Source organism: Dipodomys spectabilis, unplaced genomic scaffold, assembly GCF_019054845.1.
Source record: "Dipodomys spectabilis isolate Male_0828 unplaced genomic scaffold, ASM1905484v1 ptg000256l, whole genome shotgun sequence".
Lineage (NCBI taxonomy): Eukaryota > Metazoa > Chordata > Mammalia > Rodentia > Heteromyidae > Dipodomys > Dipodomys spectabilis.
Window position 1 is genome coordinate 1,611,242 of NW_024870933.1, and position 17,420 is coordinate 1,628,661.

General features: G+C 34.6%; 1 protein-coding gene across 2 annotated transcripts in view; it reads left to right on the forward strand.

Annotated features, from left to right (window-relative positions):
- The window catches only part of Kcnh7 (potassium voltage-gated channel subfamily H member 7), a 469,024-nt gene extending 452,146 nt beyond the window's left edge, over positions 1 to 16,878 (forward strand). The window contains exons 13-16 of one of the 2 annotated variants that reach the window (XM_042699490.1): positions 2,813 to 3,076; positions 7,960 to 8,128; positions 14,925 to 15,117; positions 16,612 to 16,878. In XM_042699490.1, the coding sequence (XP_042555424.1) occupies positions 2,813 to 3,076; positions 7,960 to 8,128; positions 14,925 to 15,117; positions 16,612 to 16,878 (893 nt within the window). The remainder of the gene's footprint in view (positions 1 to 2,812; positions 3,077 to 7,959; positions 8,129 to 14,924; positions 15,118 to 16,611) is intronic. The other variant, XM_042699491.1, reaches the window with a different exon arrangement.
- The last annotated feature ends 542 nt before the right edge of the window (positions 16,879 to 17,420 follow it).

Sequence of the window (17,420 nt, forward strand, 5' to 3'; positions counted from 1 at the left end):
CCAACATCCACACTAAGCCCAAGCAGTTTCCATTTTTAATTCACAAATAGATTGCCATTTCAACTTTCATTTTATGTGACAGCAAATGAAGCTTTAATGTATCTAGTATGGAATAGAAAAAAGTTGTTGGAATAAAAAAATATGTAGCAGTAGTGCTACATCAAATCAAGTGCTCATATGGCCAGGGTGATAAGCTAGTAGAACAGAAATAAATGTGAGACTTTTTCTCCATTCAGAATGTATTCTAAAGGACTTAAGTTCTATGTATATGAAGTGATTGACTTTATTTTACCACAGAACTAAATATTAGTAATTCCTTACCTTCTACCTAGAATCATCAGGTTATCATTCAAGATAACAATTTAAATTATAACTCTTGGTTCTAAGCTTCCAAAATTGAATCATAAGAAAGGAGGCTACTTAGCAAGTAAAACAAAGCATTCTGCTACTTGCAAGGATTTAAATTTTCCCAGAGAACACCAAGGCCTCTCAAGGAAAAGATATAAAATGACTTACTAACTTCTGATGTGTATTCAATATAATTACCCACATTAGCATTACCAACACTTAGAGTGGAGGCAGATGAATTAACGGTTCAGTTTAAATTTAATTCTACTAGGAGAGACAGGAGGGAAGTGTTTAAAAAAAATAAAAGCATTTTCAGAAGGTTGAGAAGTCTGAACTGAGTCAAATCCCACTAGTGCTCAGTTTGTGGATAGGAAAACACTCTACGTAGGAACAGCAAACAGTTCCCATTTCTAACCCTATAGGAGGATAATTTAGAAAAATGAAGCTTTTTTCTTTTCATTAATATAAAATGTGTAACCTTTTTGATGAATGAATGATATATTCAGAAGAGAGGGATGCTGATCGAATTCTCAAAAGACCTTGCAAGAAGAAACTAAGAAATAAGGGAGGAAAATAACAAGAACAAAGTTTATCAGTTCAAAAAGGATTACGTCAAACTGAGTGTAGATTGCTCACACCTATAATCTTAGCTGCTTAGAAACTGAAACCTGAAGGTTTCTTTTTAAAGGCAGTACAGGTAAACAAATAGGAAAGACCCTTCTCTCCAATTAACCTGCACCAAAACTGGAACTAGAGTTATGGCCCAAGTACTAGCATGTTTTTTATGAATGGAAAAAGCTAAACGGCAGTGCAAAGTCCTGAGTTCAAGCCCTAGAATGGACTTAAAGGAGCCAGGGGTCTAACACTGATAATGCAAGAGAAATTAACTTCTGTAAGAAGAGCTCATCTGAATATTCATGATATTGATTGGGTGAGATCAGGTAAATCTACTGAGTAATCCACAATAGCTACAAAGCTTGAGACTGAAAAGTCTTTGGGCTTCTCAGCAATAGTGAAATAATTAACAAATATGTCTTCAGGGAAATAAATTAATAAATCTCTGCTAGCTATCATTTTGACTGAAAGAGCATAAATTCTTTAATAATAATTTAAAATAGAGCTTATATTTTTAAATTCTGTTCATTTTTACCTTGGGCTGCTCTGTAGTTTTTCATATTTTGTATTATTTTTAAGAAAAGAAAAGAAAAACATATTTGTTTAACTCCTGCACCATATGGGAAATTTAAAAGGCAGTTGGAAGTTTCTCTGGAGTGGCCTCAGATCAGTTCCTAGGTCTTCTATAAATAACAGAGTAAGCACACACAGGCCAAGGGTAGATGGGCAATAGTTTCACCATTTCTTTAGAAAATGATATACCTCTTGGAGTTTTGTGGTTTAGTTATTAGCAGGAAGCAGATGGAAAATTATACTGTCTCCCCAGGACACTAATAGAAACAAATTCTGAGATTTTTCTCTGAGCTTTTCCTGTTGTTATAGTGTTCTAACACAACCTTCAGGGCTGAAATTATCCTGGCATTTCAGTATGAAACAGCCAATATGCACTAGGGGTTTCAATGTAATTAGGTAAAAACCTACCACAATTACTGTATTTAAGCTTTATATTCTGTGCAATATGCTACCCAACCAAACTAACTGCAATGTCAAAGCCATTACTGGCATGGAACCTAGGCTGAAGGCCAGCCCTAGCTAGCCTTTTCTGTGAGAAGGCTTGCAGTTTTGACCGAGGCAATATGTGAAAATTGTCGTATGCCACATGATATGATGTAGAGGATAAACATAAGCAGCTTGCATGGAGCTGATACATTAGGAAAGGAACTTATCTTCCTTTGCCTGCTTCATTTTCCCAAAGAGGTAATGAACCAGATTCTAAGATTATAAAAGACAGTTGAACATATATACTAAAAATAAGTTTAAGTTTATGACTTACCCAATGGCTTTCTCAGAATTCTAAACTTATTTTTTTCTTAATTTCGAAATTAATGATTTAATTCAGTAAGATAATCGAACAACTTTTGAATTAAAAAAATGTCTTTACAATTTGGGGGAACTTGAATGAGAAAAACTGGGAGAAAACAAAGGAGGAGGGGATACTGTTCAAAATAAATGTACTCAATACTTGACATACGTAACTGTAACCCTTCTTTATGTGACCTTTACAATCACAGTAAAAAGACTGAAATTAAAATGAGCATACCTATAGTAGCATAGTTTGTATAACCAAACCAAGATCATAGGTTAAATGCTTGTAATCCCTGTGATATGCTGGAGATCATTTGATTAGCAAACATTTCTAAATGTATGGAATTGAATTGTTTAATATCCTTCTTAAATTAAAAAAGAAGTCTCCAAAACTGCATTTTAATAGGAAAATTAAACTTTACATATTCATGACATACAGAATCTCATATTTGAATATCTTCTATAAAATAACTTTTATTTATAGATTTTGGCAAAGAAAACAGTACAAATGATCCTGAAGACTCTGTGGATACCATACGTCATTATCAGAGTTCCAGGAAACACTTTGAAGAGAAAAAAAGCAGATCATCATCTTTCATCTCTTCCATTGATGACGAACAAAAGCCGCTCTTCTCAGGAATAGCAGACTCTACTCCAAAAATAGGGAAAGCAACTGGACTCCACTTTGAAGAAACATTATCCACCTCAGGAAGAATTCACATAGATAAAAGAAGTCACTCTTGCAAAGGTAATCAAGAACTGGGAATCAGGTTGTCTTCTCTCAAAGAGACACATAAAATGGCAACCTTTCACAAATTAAGAGCTACATCAGCACATGTTAATCTAACTTTTTCAATTCATATAGTGTTTTTGCAAAATGTTCAGATTTTAGATTCTCTACAGGGTGTTTGCATAGTTCTGTCATAAGTGGCAATGATTCAAAAAAAAAAAAATGTAAGCCTGAGGGGTTTTTGTGGCTAACCTGACAATACCACAAAGAGAAATGTAGAAAAGTCTATGGAAGCAATTTATTCCAATGAAGAAAAAAAAGTCAGTGATTATTTTAAGAGAACCTATTGCTTAGTTCTTTATATATACCTTCTGTACTCATATTTTTACCACCAATCCTGTAGTATTATAGTATGAAATGTCAGCTCAATGACACTGAAATATATGCCAAAAAAATGTATGTTACTGTGAAAGAGGAGAACTATCCTACAATAAAATTTATTCTTCATAACTTTTATCTACTAAAAGGAAGACCTAAATCTTGTAAAAGAAAATTTACAAGATGAGTAAAAATGCTTGGTTAAACCATGCAGAATTTATAGAAAAGATGTGAAACCAAATAAAAATCATTACAAATTTAATATAATACAAGCTAGGTCTACGTATGTAACTAAACCTAGCCATGAAATGATTGAGCTATACCCATAAGAGACATAGTCATACTACCTATGTTCCAAGACCAACTCTGTCACTTGCTCCCTTTATGACTTTGGATTCTGCTAGCCCACAGTTTGCATGTTGCTAGATAAGGAATAATATCATGAACAAGTTCGTTGGTTATGATTATAAATAATATTTAGAAAACTCTGGAATAAAAGTCTTACAACTAGGATTTTCTTATAAGTTGTATTTCCCAACCTTTTAATTATTAACATGTACCTGGATACATAAAATGTAAAAGATTAAGACAGTATAAGAAAGTACCCAAGGAATCAGAAAAAAAATTAATGTTTTGACTTGACCCAGAGTAAGTAAATATTAGTTATTATCATCACCATTATTTCAAAAGATAATATACAACAAGGTTTTATTAAAATTAGAGTTTTAAGACTTTATATTTTTCCAGGTTACTCTACTCATCATGTGAAATCAACTTTTGCCATGCAGTCACTTGGAAATAAGCTAATACAGGCAAAAGTCTTCTGAATGATCTAACATCTTGATGAAGTGCATGAAAATAGTACCTCATTTATCATAATGGAAGAATAGAATATTAGATGTGATTGCCAAATGTCCTATTTTATTTATTTATGAAATGGATTCTGGAAAGTTGTAAAAATAGAAATAGGTTGTATCATACAAGTCAAAATCTCTGAAGCATTTGTGATCTAAAATGCAGAATAATGTGGGCTTGCTTTGTAAAAAAAAAAAAATTTCTTCTTGAATTTTAGACCCTCAATTGACAAATCTATTAAAGATATCTATTGATAATTTTACTGACTTTCTAATGATTCTGCTTGACACTGAATTTTAATGACCTACATTCAATATTTCTTTTACCCCCTCATTTTTAATCAGCTATTCTACTTGGCTCCCAAATGGTAATTTAAAATGACTTTAAAATATCTCCAACTTTATAATATTTCAGAACTTATCATTATGATTCATTTAATAATTACCTTGAATAGCTACACATAAATGTCATTTAACAAACATGGCTGATATATGACTGATACCATATAGCTTCAATCAGGGTGACACACATTAAACATGATTAATGAAGAAAACTTACAAATGGAAAATTTAGCAATGTGATTCACTGCAAGTTTCATTTCTTAATGAATTTTAAACAGAAAGATTGTATAATGTTCAAGAACTGTTCTAATAATTGAGATGTAACTGTAATTGGTGTGAGCTGAACAATGAAATTCCAAACTGAGTTTCACCATCAACAAGAACTTTTAATCCCTCACATCCCTAAAATTTATCATACTGAATTTGAAAGAAGACTGTATCTCCACAAAATTAAATAATAATAAAAATAAAATAGCCTATGATCCAATGTTCATTGAGGCCAAAAGTTGACCCTAGGCAAATTTCTGTATCCAGAGAAAGTTTATTTATCCAGAGCAAAAGGGAAGTTTATGTTCATCATTTGCAGAAATGTATCCTGCAACTATAGCAACATTTGCCAAGGTAACCAAGTACAGACTTCTCCTGAGCTATATTTAGAAAGTGTCTACAAGGATACTCATTTGATTAGGACCACTAACAAGGCTTTCCTCCTTGGAACTCTTCATTTTATATTGCCATTAAAACAGGCAAGTCACAGGTCTCTAGATTTTAATAAGAGTAGATTATAATCACGGAGGCCTTTGGTACATAGAACAGATATTACTGAAGTTTCCTAAAATAAATACTTTTTCTTATGCATGGGAGGAAAAAACACTATCCTCCAAAATTCATTGCATTTGATTCACCATTACCATTTAAAAATCCATTTATTATATATTTGGTCTGTAAAGCAAGTAAGAGAGGCATTAAATATATACATGAATTACATGGTTTTGGAAGAAGAACCTTAGCCTATGCTTATTATCACTATCAATGGTAACATAGCTTTTATGAAGAAATATGCAGTCAGAAACATTATAGAGATAAAAGTGTTTAATAAGAATAATCTGAAAATAAAATTTTCCAGTTTCATACCTGTATTAGAAAATTCATTGCTTTTATAGTCATATTTCTTTATCATTAGTGATAAACACCATGCTAAAAATTATTAGAAAATTATTGGTAATGACATAAAACTGTATAGATATAATTGTACACATCTGGTAAAGAAATTACTACCATGCAAACATCTTAAATATCTTTTGTCATATCCTAAATCAGTGTCCTTACATGGCTATTCAAAAGTAATTATGTGTGCTTTCTTGGCCCAAAGTTCAATATATAACCTCAATCCTATCAAATCTTGTATTCTCTAAAGAAATCTTCTTACATGAGCTAGATATTGAAAGAATAGCATAGAAAAGCACTCTCATCACCAAATCATTTTCATGTGTTCTAAGTTCTTGTTTGACATAGAAAACCCAACGGTGAAAACCTAGTTTGCATTTTGGACAGATTCATATGTGAATAACAAATCACACTTCAGTAAAATCTGATATTTTACTTAAGAAGAGATGAAGCAATATAGTTTTCCTACTTAGATTTTTCACTTGTATTTTGTACTGTTTGGTAAAACAGCAAAAGTAAAACATAAACTTCCAATTTGGAAAACAAAACTGAACCCCGGGGTATTGTAGAATACGAATGTGAAAATCAGGAACCTTTCTAGAGTATACTTGAACATCTTTGAGTTCTGTTAGCCCTTCTTACAGGGCTAACCAGGAAACGCAAGCCCTCTTTGGATATGTTAAGTTCTTTGGGATAGCTTCCCAGACTGAGGCAGAACTCATTAGAGAAACTTCTGTGTATTCCCTGAGAAAAAATTCACAAAGTAACCATGTAATTTATTGTTTGTCTTAGAATTTGAGAAAGGGTATGCATTGGAGATCCCTAACTGGACTTTTAAGAAAAATGTAGGAAGTCCTGAAATTCCCTTCCCTATTTCTACAGTCAAAACTAATCTAGCCCAATTCAGTTGTAGCCTATTTATATTTTTTTAAAGCAGAAGATGCAAATTCCATAACCATATTGAATAGCTGGTGTCAGTGTTTAATCATTGCTAGATTTAAAAATAAAATCTTGCTATCAAACCAAGTCACACTCTGTGATTCAAATCTGATTCCATGTGAAAATAATGGCCAGCTTGAGTAATCCTTCCCTTCCACCAGTCCTTCACTGAGTGATGTGTCTCTTTATCTCTGAAATTAATTCTCAATTCTATTCAAATTTTTTCATGGATTTTATTTTGCAACATTTTAGTCATTTCACCGAAGTTAAGAAAACATAGCAAAAGCATGGAAGGTATGTGACTAAATCAAGAAGTAGGATGTATCTGTCCCCAAATATTAGTAGCTTAAAAGTGCCGATTGTTAGGAGGAACTATAAATTATAATGGGCTAAGAAAACGAATCTCTCTATGAAAAATTATCCTAAGCTTACTAGACTAAATTCTTCAAATTAACAGTCTCTGTCTTAAATCTTCCACATTTAGCATTGTCTGGCACATAGCAGACACTCAGAGCACGAGTAGTCTTCAACAGATAAACTGTTTTAATGTATAGTACCATCACAATATTCATAATAAAAGAGCCATCTGGAAAACAAGACAATGTGATCATAATAAAAAGGACAGATGCAGTTACAAGAAGCACAAAAACATGGAACACTAGCTTGGTTTCAGTAAATTTGAATCCAAGTCCATTGAAGACTTCTTATCTTTAATGGTTATCGCTCCTTGGCCCAATTTTGAGGACCAAGAGAATGGACTAAGAAAGTCACACAGCAAGCCTTCACTTTCTTCAGAGCGTTCTCCTCGGACCTACTATAAGTCACAAGGTATCCAAATTGCCCTAAAAAGAGGGCAGTAAAAACCTCAAGTCTTTGGGAAAGCAATAGAGAGACAAAATGTGCTGTTTCCTTCCCAACTCAAAAGCATAAAATCAACTACCTGATCAATTATACCTTGCTTTACTTAGTACAAACAGAAAATACAAAATTATAATAAATCCTATGTAAATCCTATGAAAATACATAGGGACATAATCCAGACTGGATAAGAGTTAGACTCTGTGACCAATTGGTGGTAGGTTATGTCCCTGAACACCTTTAGTTCTTTGTCTCCTAGGATGCACCCAGATAACCTTTTCTGCTTGTCTTGTAGTCCTCTGTGTGTTACTGAAGGAAAGGAGAATCCACTGAAGCTGACATTTCTCTTGCTCTTTCCCACAGATATCACTGACATGCAGAGCTGGGAGAGAGAGCAGGCCCGAGCTCAGCCTGAAGAGTGCAGTGCCTCAGCAATGCAGGGTGCTGCCTGGGGGATCTCTGAAACAGAAAGTGACCTCACCTATGGGGAAGTGGAGCAAAGACTAGATTTGCTTCAAGAACAACTAAACAGGTATCAGCAGTAGCAGAGCAAAAGGAAAATGTGATCAGGAAAATTCTTCTTCCCTGAATCCCATATTTTCCATATACACCATATTTAAACTAAGATTCAAAGTTGACAGAATTACCAGTTGATTGGCAACAAATGCTTAGGTAAAACACTTTATACTTTTAGGGACACACATTTCATTCTATCATCAGAGCTACCTTAGAAAGCTTCCTTTTTCCCCTTAAAATAATTTATATGTAGATTGTTGTTGGACACCTTTTCTTTCTTTTTTTAATCATCTCATGCTACTTAGTTCCTCTTGGTGATTTAATGATACTTTAAAGTATTAAAAAGTGAAGTAAATGATTATTTAGCCAGCCTGTCAAAACTATGAATGAATTGAAAATCCCATAAGCGAAAGGCCAGAGCCTCTCCATTTTCCCTCGCCTTGATTTAAACCATCCAATTATAAGAAGTGCATTTTGGTTTTAGGGAGGAGGTAACCCTTTCACTCAAGTCTGCGTAGGTTCTTTAAAGTTAGGTTGGTCAAAAAGATTCAAGGGAAAAAATTGTTGTGCCTGAAATAGCTGTTTTGGTTGTGTTGTTTGGGATTTCTCTGATATAATGAAGGCCTAATGCTTATAGGCAGAAAATTGCATGAACTAAACTGAAACACCAACAATACATGACTTACTAAATCCATTTGCACTATGTAATGGGAAATAAGGAGAACAAGATGGGGATAGTTAGCATATCAAATGAGCACCAAGCCTGGTAAAAGGTCTGTACCTAATTTGCACCCTAATCTAGACAAAGTTTATGTATTTGCCTCATCAACCTTTCCTGCCTGGCCTCTAGAGGAGTCAAAAACCAGAATCTCTGTGCCAAGGGTAATAACTGCCTGTATCTCAACATCTGTATCCCCTAGACACACCTGTGGATCTCTAGTTAGTTTTTGTGTGTTTAGAGGAGCATATGGAGGAACAGATGAGATACTATTGGATGTCACCAATCATATCACCAAATTTGGGAGACAGATTTTTTTTTTCAGAACGGACATGAAAACACGTTGTTTCCATCTCTTTCTATGTATGTGTCACTTTTATTTTTTACGTTGCATTCTCATTCTATCTTTGGTATGACTTGCTGGTTAGTAATATGTGCATGTTTCCATTTAATGTACTTATGAATTCTGCCCATATCCAATAAGTTATTTTCTCCATCTGTGAGCTTTGCCTTTACTACATACACTGTCGATATACTCCATATCTATTCCGAATATTTTCTATGTATTCCATCCATCTAGTGATGATGATGGTAGTGAAGGGAGTAGATGGGTGAATGCTAAGGGCAATAGCGATTCCTTAAGCACAGTACTAACAAAGTACTTGCAATTGGATAGCCTAGATAAAAAGTCTTAGGCAGCTAATGGCCATTTCCAAAATGAATAGGTCAAGTCAAACCCTTTCCTAACTTCATTTTTGTGCTTCAATCTGTATCTACCTGCAATGCTTTTGTAGGAACAGAAATAATAAATAAATGACCCCTTGTCAACCATAGCAGGTTAGTCCCAGGACCAAACTTGAATACCCAAATCCCTAGGTTGTTAAGTCCCTTCAGTAAAAAGAATAGTATTTGCGCATATCTTACAAAAAACCCTCCCACGTACTTTAAATCTTCTCTAGATTACTTACAAAGTTTATTACTTACAAATACTATGTAATTGTTCTGCTGAATTGTTTAGTATATAATAATAAGACAAAAGGTATCTCCATGTGCAGTACAGACACAGTTTCTGAAACCGCAGATTCACTGGCCAACTGGACATAGACTGTACTTGTTATACACAAAGCAAGATGAATTAGGATTACTGATTAACTTCACTGGTGTTGATGACACCATTTTTTCTCTCTACCAAATAAGGAATTATGAGGGAGAAGAAGTTTATTTGAAAGTGGATAAGGCTGTAGAGAGGATGAAGAGAGCCTCTTACCTATTGGTGGATTGGTATGAGCTACCTGCTTCTTGGGCAAGGGGGAGAAGGAGAGTGGGAGTTCAGATTTCTCAGTATGAGGGTGAGAAGTGGGGACGTTAGTCTAATGTATGTTCGTGGGGTCCCTCTTTGATAGCCCTTTTGGGGAGTCTCAGCTGTTCTGCATTCTGATTGGATCAGTGCCCACCTTATCCAAAAGGAAGGGCCACCTGACCCTCTTCAGGTCTGCTCCAGGGTCTTCGGGGGCTTTAGGAAGAAGGAGCTTTGTCTGCATCAGGCTGTTATATGGGTATTTGTCAAGTACCTATTGGGTTTGTAACCACTAATTACTAGAACACTTATTAGTATTGTTATTACATTAATATTTTAATAAGAAAATTTTCACAGCCAAAATGCAATTAAATCTTGAGACATTCCCAGCATTTGCATGTGCTTTTTGAACATGTTTTGAATTGTTCCAATGACTACTCTTCCTTTGAATAATTTTCTATAATTGTCGATGATATTTTCACAAATATTTTATTGCCTGTCAGATTATCCTATTTATTTTTTAATTGCCTCCTTACTTCTATCTCCAATAGCTTCTTTCTCTAGTTTGCTTATAAGGCAAAAAAAAAAAAATGGAAACAAGTTTGGAAAGGCCCCCTATCTCAATTTTTCAGAGTGAGAATCTCAGGACATGTTTTTGGGTTGAGTATAATCTGAGCATTTGTTGAAGTATAGACTTGTGGGGTCCTATACCACTGTCAAATCCAAATACGCATATCAAGTGGACATGGAAATCAAAACCAATATACACAAAATATCTTGAATGGTCCTTGCTATTGCCATTGTTTCTGCCTTCATAACCAATTGAGCTATATTTAAAGTGAAGGTTTACAAGAGAAATGCTCTTCCATGTTCATATATTGTGCTTAGAGATATGCATAGCTAAGGAAATTATTAACAATTCTACAGCAGTGCTTCTCATACTTTAACATGTACTCAGATCACCAGGGGATCTTGTTAAGCTGCAGATTCTGTCAAGTGGTCTAGAGTTGGGGAGTCTACTGTAGACCCCATTCTTCCAGGCATGCCCAATGTTATTAAAGGAATACTTAAGATGAGGAGAAAGGAGGAGGGATAAAAATTGTTAGTAATGACTCATTGCAGAATCCCCAAAGCAATTTGTCTGTGTGTTTCTAATATAACACTGAGGACTTGTTTCATCTAGCATTATGGCTGTTTGTTCTTGCCCTTCATTGTCCTTCTCAAGTGAGCAGCTTCTGTCATCACTGAGAGCTCTATTCCACACGTATTTATCACGTTCCACCTAGTTTTCTTAAGAAAATCATGCATGGGGTCCTTATCTTGGGGTTCATTTCGCCTAACATCAACTTATCTGACCATTTCTGCTGGTCTCAGACATAAGGACTCAAACGTTTTTTCTTTCTTGCTATTGTTTTTAACATATTTATAAGGTATTTCTTTGTATGTCCCTTCCCCACGGTATAACCCCTGTTTTCACTGTATTTGATGTTGGTATACTTTGTGGAGGGGAAGGGAAAAAACAATTTGTTTAAATAGGGTGGACCCATTGCAACAATGAGATGTACAAGAAATTATGTTGAAAAACGAACTTTACAATTTGCAGGGGGAGAGATGGAAAGAGATGGAAAGTGGAAACAAAGGAGGAGGTAACAATGCTTGATAAGAAATGTACTCATTACCTTGCTCATGTAATTGTAACCCCTCTGTATGGTATTTTCACTATATAAAAAGAAAAGAAAAGCCTGCCTGGTACACAGAAGGTCTTGACTGAAGGTATTAAAAAACAATACCAAAACTTGGTATATGTTTCTGTTTAAAATGAAAACGATGCTTGATTTTTATTTCATTTTCTAAAATTTTAACTGAGTAAAGCAGATTGTTTAGTCTCTAAAATAATTCATTCATTTGTGACTAAACCTTAGTCATAAAATATGAAAATACAACCTATGCATAGTAAACAAATTTCTTACAACAAAGGACTCTTTTGTTGATGTACTGAATATAGAAAGCAATAAGTTAAATAAAAATAAACTAAATATTCAAAATATGTGGAATGAGAGATTGTCAACTACACAGTGTCAGTAGAAACCATAAGAAAGATGATACTTACAGTACTTTGAAACCTGGGCCTTTTAAAATAGTGATCTGTGCTACTCAGTATTATTATATAGCTGTGTCAAACACTTTGCAGAAGTTGGGAAATTTTTTTCTGTCAAGGTCCATTTAGATGTTGGTGTATGTGTGTGTATGTGTGTGTATGTGTGTGTGTGTAGATTTATGTTTATGTTTGAACTCAGGACCTCAAGCTCTGACTTGGATTTTTTGCTCACTGCTGGCACAATACCACTGGAGCCACACCTCTACTGCATTCTGATGGTTATTTGAAGATAAGCATCTCTCAGATTTATCTAGTCCGCCTGGCTTTGAACCATATTTCTCAGGTTTCTGCCTTCTCAGTAGCTAGGATTATAAACCTGAGCCACTCCCAGCTGAGTCCCATTTGAATATTGATAACATATTCCCAAGGGCCTAAGAAAGTATCCCTACAAGCAGGTGGTAACAGGCAGCCAACAACAAGCATATGAAAAACATGTGTGTCCTGTCCTTTACTAAATGATTTTAAAGGACTTTTGTGGCCCACTGATCTGATGTTCTTCACTACTATAAGAAACAAATGTTGAGAAATATATTTTGGTACATGGTTTCAGAAGTTACTGTCCCCAGTTGGTAGCTCTGTAGCTTTGGAGATTCTGCAATGAGTCATTACTAACAGTTTTTACCCCTTCTCCTTCTTCCTCATCTTAAGTATTCCTTTAAACTAATAACATTGGGCATGCCTGGAAGAATGGGGGTCTACAGTAGACTCCCCAACTCTAGACTATTGAATTAGAATCTGCAGCTTAACAAGATCCCCAGGTGAGATATAACATCATGGTGAAAGAGCACACACTTTCCATGGCAGCCAGAAAGCAGAAAACACAAGGGAAGCAACCCCCAAGGCAATAGCCTCAAGGGACCTATCTGCACCAAACTAGCTCCACCTTCAATAGTTTTTCTTTGCCCAATAATGCCTTTAGATTGTAGATCCATTGGTGGATTAGTCCATGGAATAGGAAATAGCACTTTTAATTCAATCATTTCTCAAAGATTTTGTCAAACCCTTAACACGTGTCTTTTAGGGGAAACTTCATACCAAACTGTAATAGGAGCCAATAAGAGACAGCCAGACATATGGACATTATGATACATTATTCAGCATTTATGGGCATAGGAAGGTGAGAGCCTTGAAGCAAGTCTTGATAAATAAATTTTGTCTTTTGATTAAGTTGTTCAGCTGTACACACAGATGTCTTCAATGAATTGATATGTAGAAAATAACTGAAGGCCCCAAGTTAGTAACTGACTTCTTGTTATTTTTCCCATCAAGTTTTTTCTAGACCACAGAACCAAGTCATGGGGCAAAAACTGTTCTTCATTGTGGTCTCAACTCTTACTCTGCATGAGCCACTTGACCTGCATAATATATTCTTGTATGCATGAGTCACATGTACATGTGCACACTAAAGTCTTACCTTTTAATAGGTAGAGTCTATGAGAAATCGAGATAGGATATATTAGAAATCAAGGTACAACACAAGATAAATGGATCCTATATTCTTAGAGATTGCTGCTATTTAACAAATATTTCAGGAATCAAAAATATCAACATAATTTTTGACTTCCTATTGCATAGAAATCATTGATAAAGTTTTTTTTTTAATACTTATTACAAATTTGTGCTTATTCAGCAGTCTGTCTTATTAATAATGGTAATGCAGAAACCATTCATTAAATGGCAATTCATCAAATGCTGTGATTATGGGGTAACTGTACAGTTATTTATGATGATCTTTGATTGTAGAGTTTTATCCGCTGGTAATCTTGAGCTTTAAGAAACAACAACAACAATATTTTGCAAGTCAAATGGGTCATAGAAGCAAGTGAACTTGTAAATTTTGCCTGTTACTTAAACATCAGAGCTCTGAACTACAAATTGGAAAGTAATTTAACCTCTAGTAGCATTTACACTCCTTAACTATACATACACACAAACACATACATACAAATAATATACTTACTATAAATAGAAGAAAGTTATCTAATGTTAAATAATGATCATGTAAATTTTCCCCAGAAATTTTTTAATTAAGTAGTTGTACAAAATGGCTTCAATTTGAGAAGTCAAGTTATGAGAGCAATGCTCCTTGATCAATGCCATGCCTTCCCCATCTTACTCCATCCTGCCCTACCCTACAGTTACATAGTTCAATTTTTACATAATGTGCATTGGATATAATGACTGTAATATAAAGTTAAAACACAAAAGAAACATTTCCCAGATGACTTAACAATAAATGAAATTTTACTTATTTCTCTTTTAAAAAGTTAATACAATGTTAATAAGAAATTGAGTCAAAGCCGGAGCAAAATTTAAAGGTAATTTTTGGTTAAAAATAGATTCTAAGCATGTTATACATGTTAAAAATCAATACAAGTTAGTAAAATATGTGATTTGTTCAATTCATTCTGTTAATTCTTTGTAAGTGAATGAGAGAGTAATCATCCTTATCAGGATCATTAGTGAGATGTAGAGAGTATCCGCCAGGAAAGAGTCTCTGTGCTCCCTCTCCTGTCCTTCCTGTTTAAAGCAGGACCATAATTTCATTTTTTCGTAATGCTGATGGTTTTCTTAGATGCCCTTGAAATTCTGAACCATTTTAGGACCGTCTTGCCCTTTTCTGTCTGTCTGTCCTGCAGACTTGAATCCCAAATGACAACAGACATCCAAACCATATTACAGCTGCTACAGAAACAAACTACTGTGGTCCCTCCAGCCTACAGCATGGTAACTGCGGGAACAGAGTACCCGAGACCCATCCTCCGTCTGATGAGAGCAAGTCCTCCGGTTGCTTCCATTAAGACAGACCGAAGCTTCAGCCCCTCCTCACAAGTGAGTGTACGTACTGTGCTTCCATGTTTCCAAGGGCTCACCTTAATAAGGACTCCCCCAAGATGGAGAGGAAAAATACAAACTTCCATCCCATCCCATCCCCATTCCTGTTACATTAGAGTATCTACAGATGAGTCCTGTGGTCTGTTATGTCTTACATGTTTTAAAAGTTTGAAATCAATAGAACTAAAATTACATAATTTTAAACATCAGCATTTTTAAAGTATTTTTTTCTGATTATTCAGTGAATGATAAGCTCCTGAATCTTTCTGCCCCTGGCTGGCTTTAAAGTGTCATCTTCTGCTATCCTCCCAAGTAGCTAGTATTACAGACTTGAGCCACTGAAGCCAGGCTAAAGCAAAAGTTTTGTTTCTTGTCTTTTTTTTAAATTAATTTACTTTTATGTTGATTATTGAGGTGATATACAGAGGGATTACAATTATGTGAGTCACATAATGAGTACATTTCCTTTCATACGGTGTCTTCTGTTCCCTCTTTATCTCCCTGCTATCTTCGTTCTTTTCAAGAATTAACCAGTAAAAATTTACATTCTATATAGATATAAAAACTAAGGGATATCTCTAGAGTTCAATTAAAGATCATAAAGTCTGTAAGTTCCTGTAGTGACAAGAGGCAACACTGGATCTCAGAAAGAAAACACAGTCGACCAGATTAGAGTTGAGGTTCAAATGCAGTCAGACTGGTAAACTCCTTTTGCCCCATTCATCACAAGAGATCTCTACATTGTTTCTCCATGGCCTGGCAAACATGGTAAGGCAAAAGACATAAAAGTATCCTTTAATTTTCCTGTACAACCCTTGAAAGAGGCCCCTTTAATTTATATCTAATTCCCTTCAACTCTTATCCTGAACACCATGTCCCACTGAACCTACAAAAGATGATTTCAGTGAGGATTCATAGAACAATCTAATGAATGTTCTATATGGTTAGGGACTTGGAAAAACAAAACAACTTTAAGAATTGAAAATACATGAATACAGATAGGGTAATGTATCCAAAGGAAAATGGTTGTGAACTTTCATGTCCATTTACTTTTAACAAGTTTTTACTGGCTGGTAAAAGTAAACATATGTATTTCATTCTTTGTTTATATTGGTTTTAGATAATCTGACAGAAACACTGACTTTACTTCCTTTCCAATTTTTTTTCTTTCCTTCTGATCATGTTTCCTATTCCATTCTTTGTCTTAGATTTTGAGTTAAAATTTAATAAGGAAACTCAAACCAAAACAATATATTTTAGAAATCTGACCTTGTTAATCTGACTTCACAGTAAAATTAAAATACTTGGAATTGTTGTTTAAGATTATCTGAATTGACACTTGTCTTTCTTATTTGTTTAGATAAGATAATGGGGAGGGGGGAGGAGAATAAGATGATGGTAAGAAAAAAAATCACATCTGGATTTTGAATGAAATTTTAGATGATTGTTGATATAATTTTTAAAAATGCAATTTCTTTTTCTTCCTATCAGTGTCCTGAATTTCTGGACCTTGAAAAATCAAAACTTAAGCCCAAAGAATCCCTCTCAAGTGGGATGCATCTCAACACAGCTTCGGAAGACAACTTGACTTCCCGGTTAAAACAAGACACTGATGTCTCTTTAGAGCTTCACCTGCGGCAAAGAAAAACTTACCTTCACCCGATTAGGCATCCTTCTTTGCCAGAATCTTCTCTAAGCACTGTAGGAATCTTGGGTCTTCATAGGCATGTTTCTGATCCTGGTCTTCCAGGGAAATAATCATTTTGTACTATTTACTCCACACACAATGTAAGTGCTTTTAATGGCTGTTTTCCTTTTTGTATTTAAATCTTCTCTACTTGACTCAGGGGCTCACAAGGTACCATTATATGCAAAAGTACTGTATATTTTCCTAAATTGAAGCTTGTAAGGTAAAATTGAGCAGTTAGGATGTAAATATTCATAAGAACTTTTGGTTCCAAATGTTTAAACTGCCAGCATCTCAAGGCACTTTATTTTTTATTTTTATTTTTTAAAACATGTGCATGTTAGGAAACTCCAATTTCTCTTGCATGGAGACTCCTATTTATTGCTTTTATTAAACCAGTACATTGTTATGAAAACGCCTTCCAAGCAAATAAGAAACCAAGGGATAAAAGTATCCATGGATACAATACAGATGATCCTCAACTTATGGAAGTTCAAGGGGCACAAAGGAAACGGTTCTGATAACAGATACCTTTCTGTTTTGAGATGTTTATGGCTACTTCTATTTATTTCTCATACAGGAATAAAAGATGAAAATCATAGATCTCAAAGAG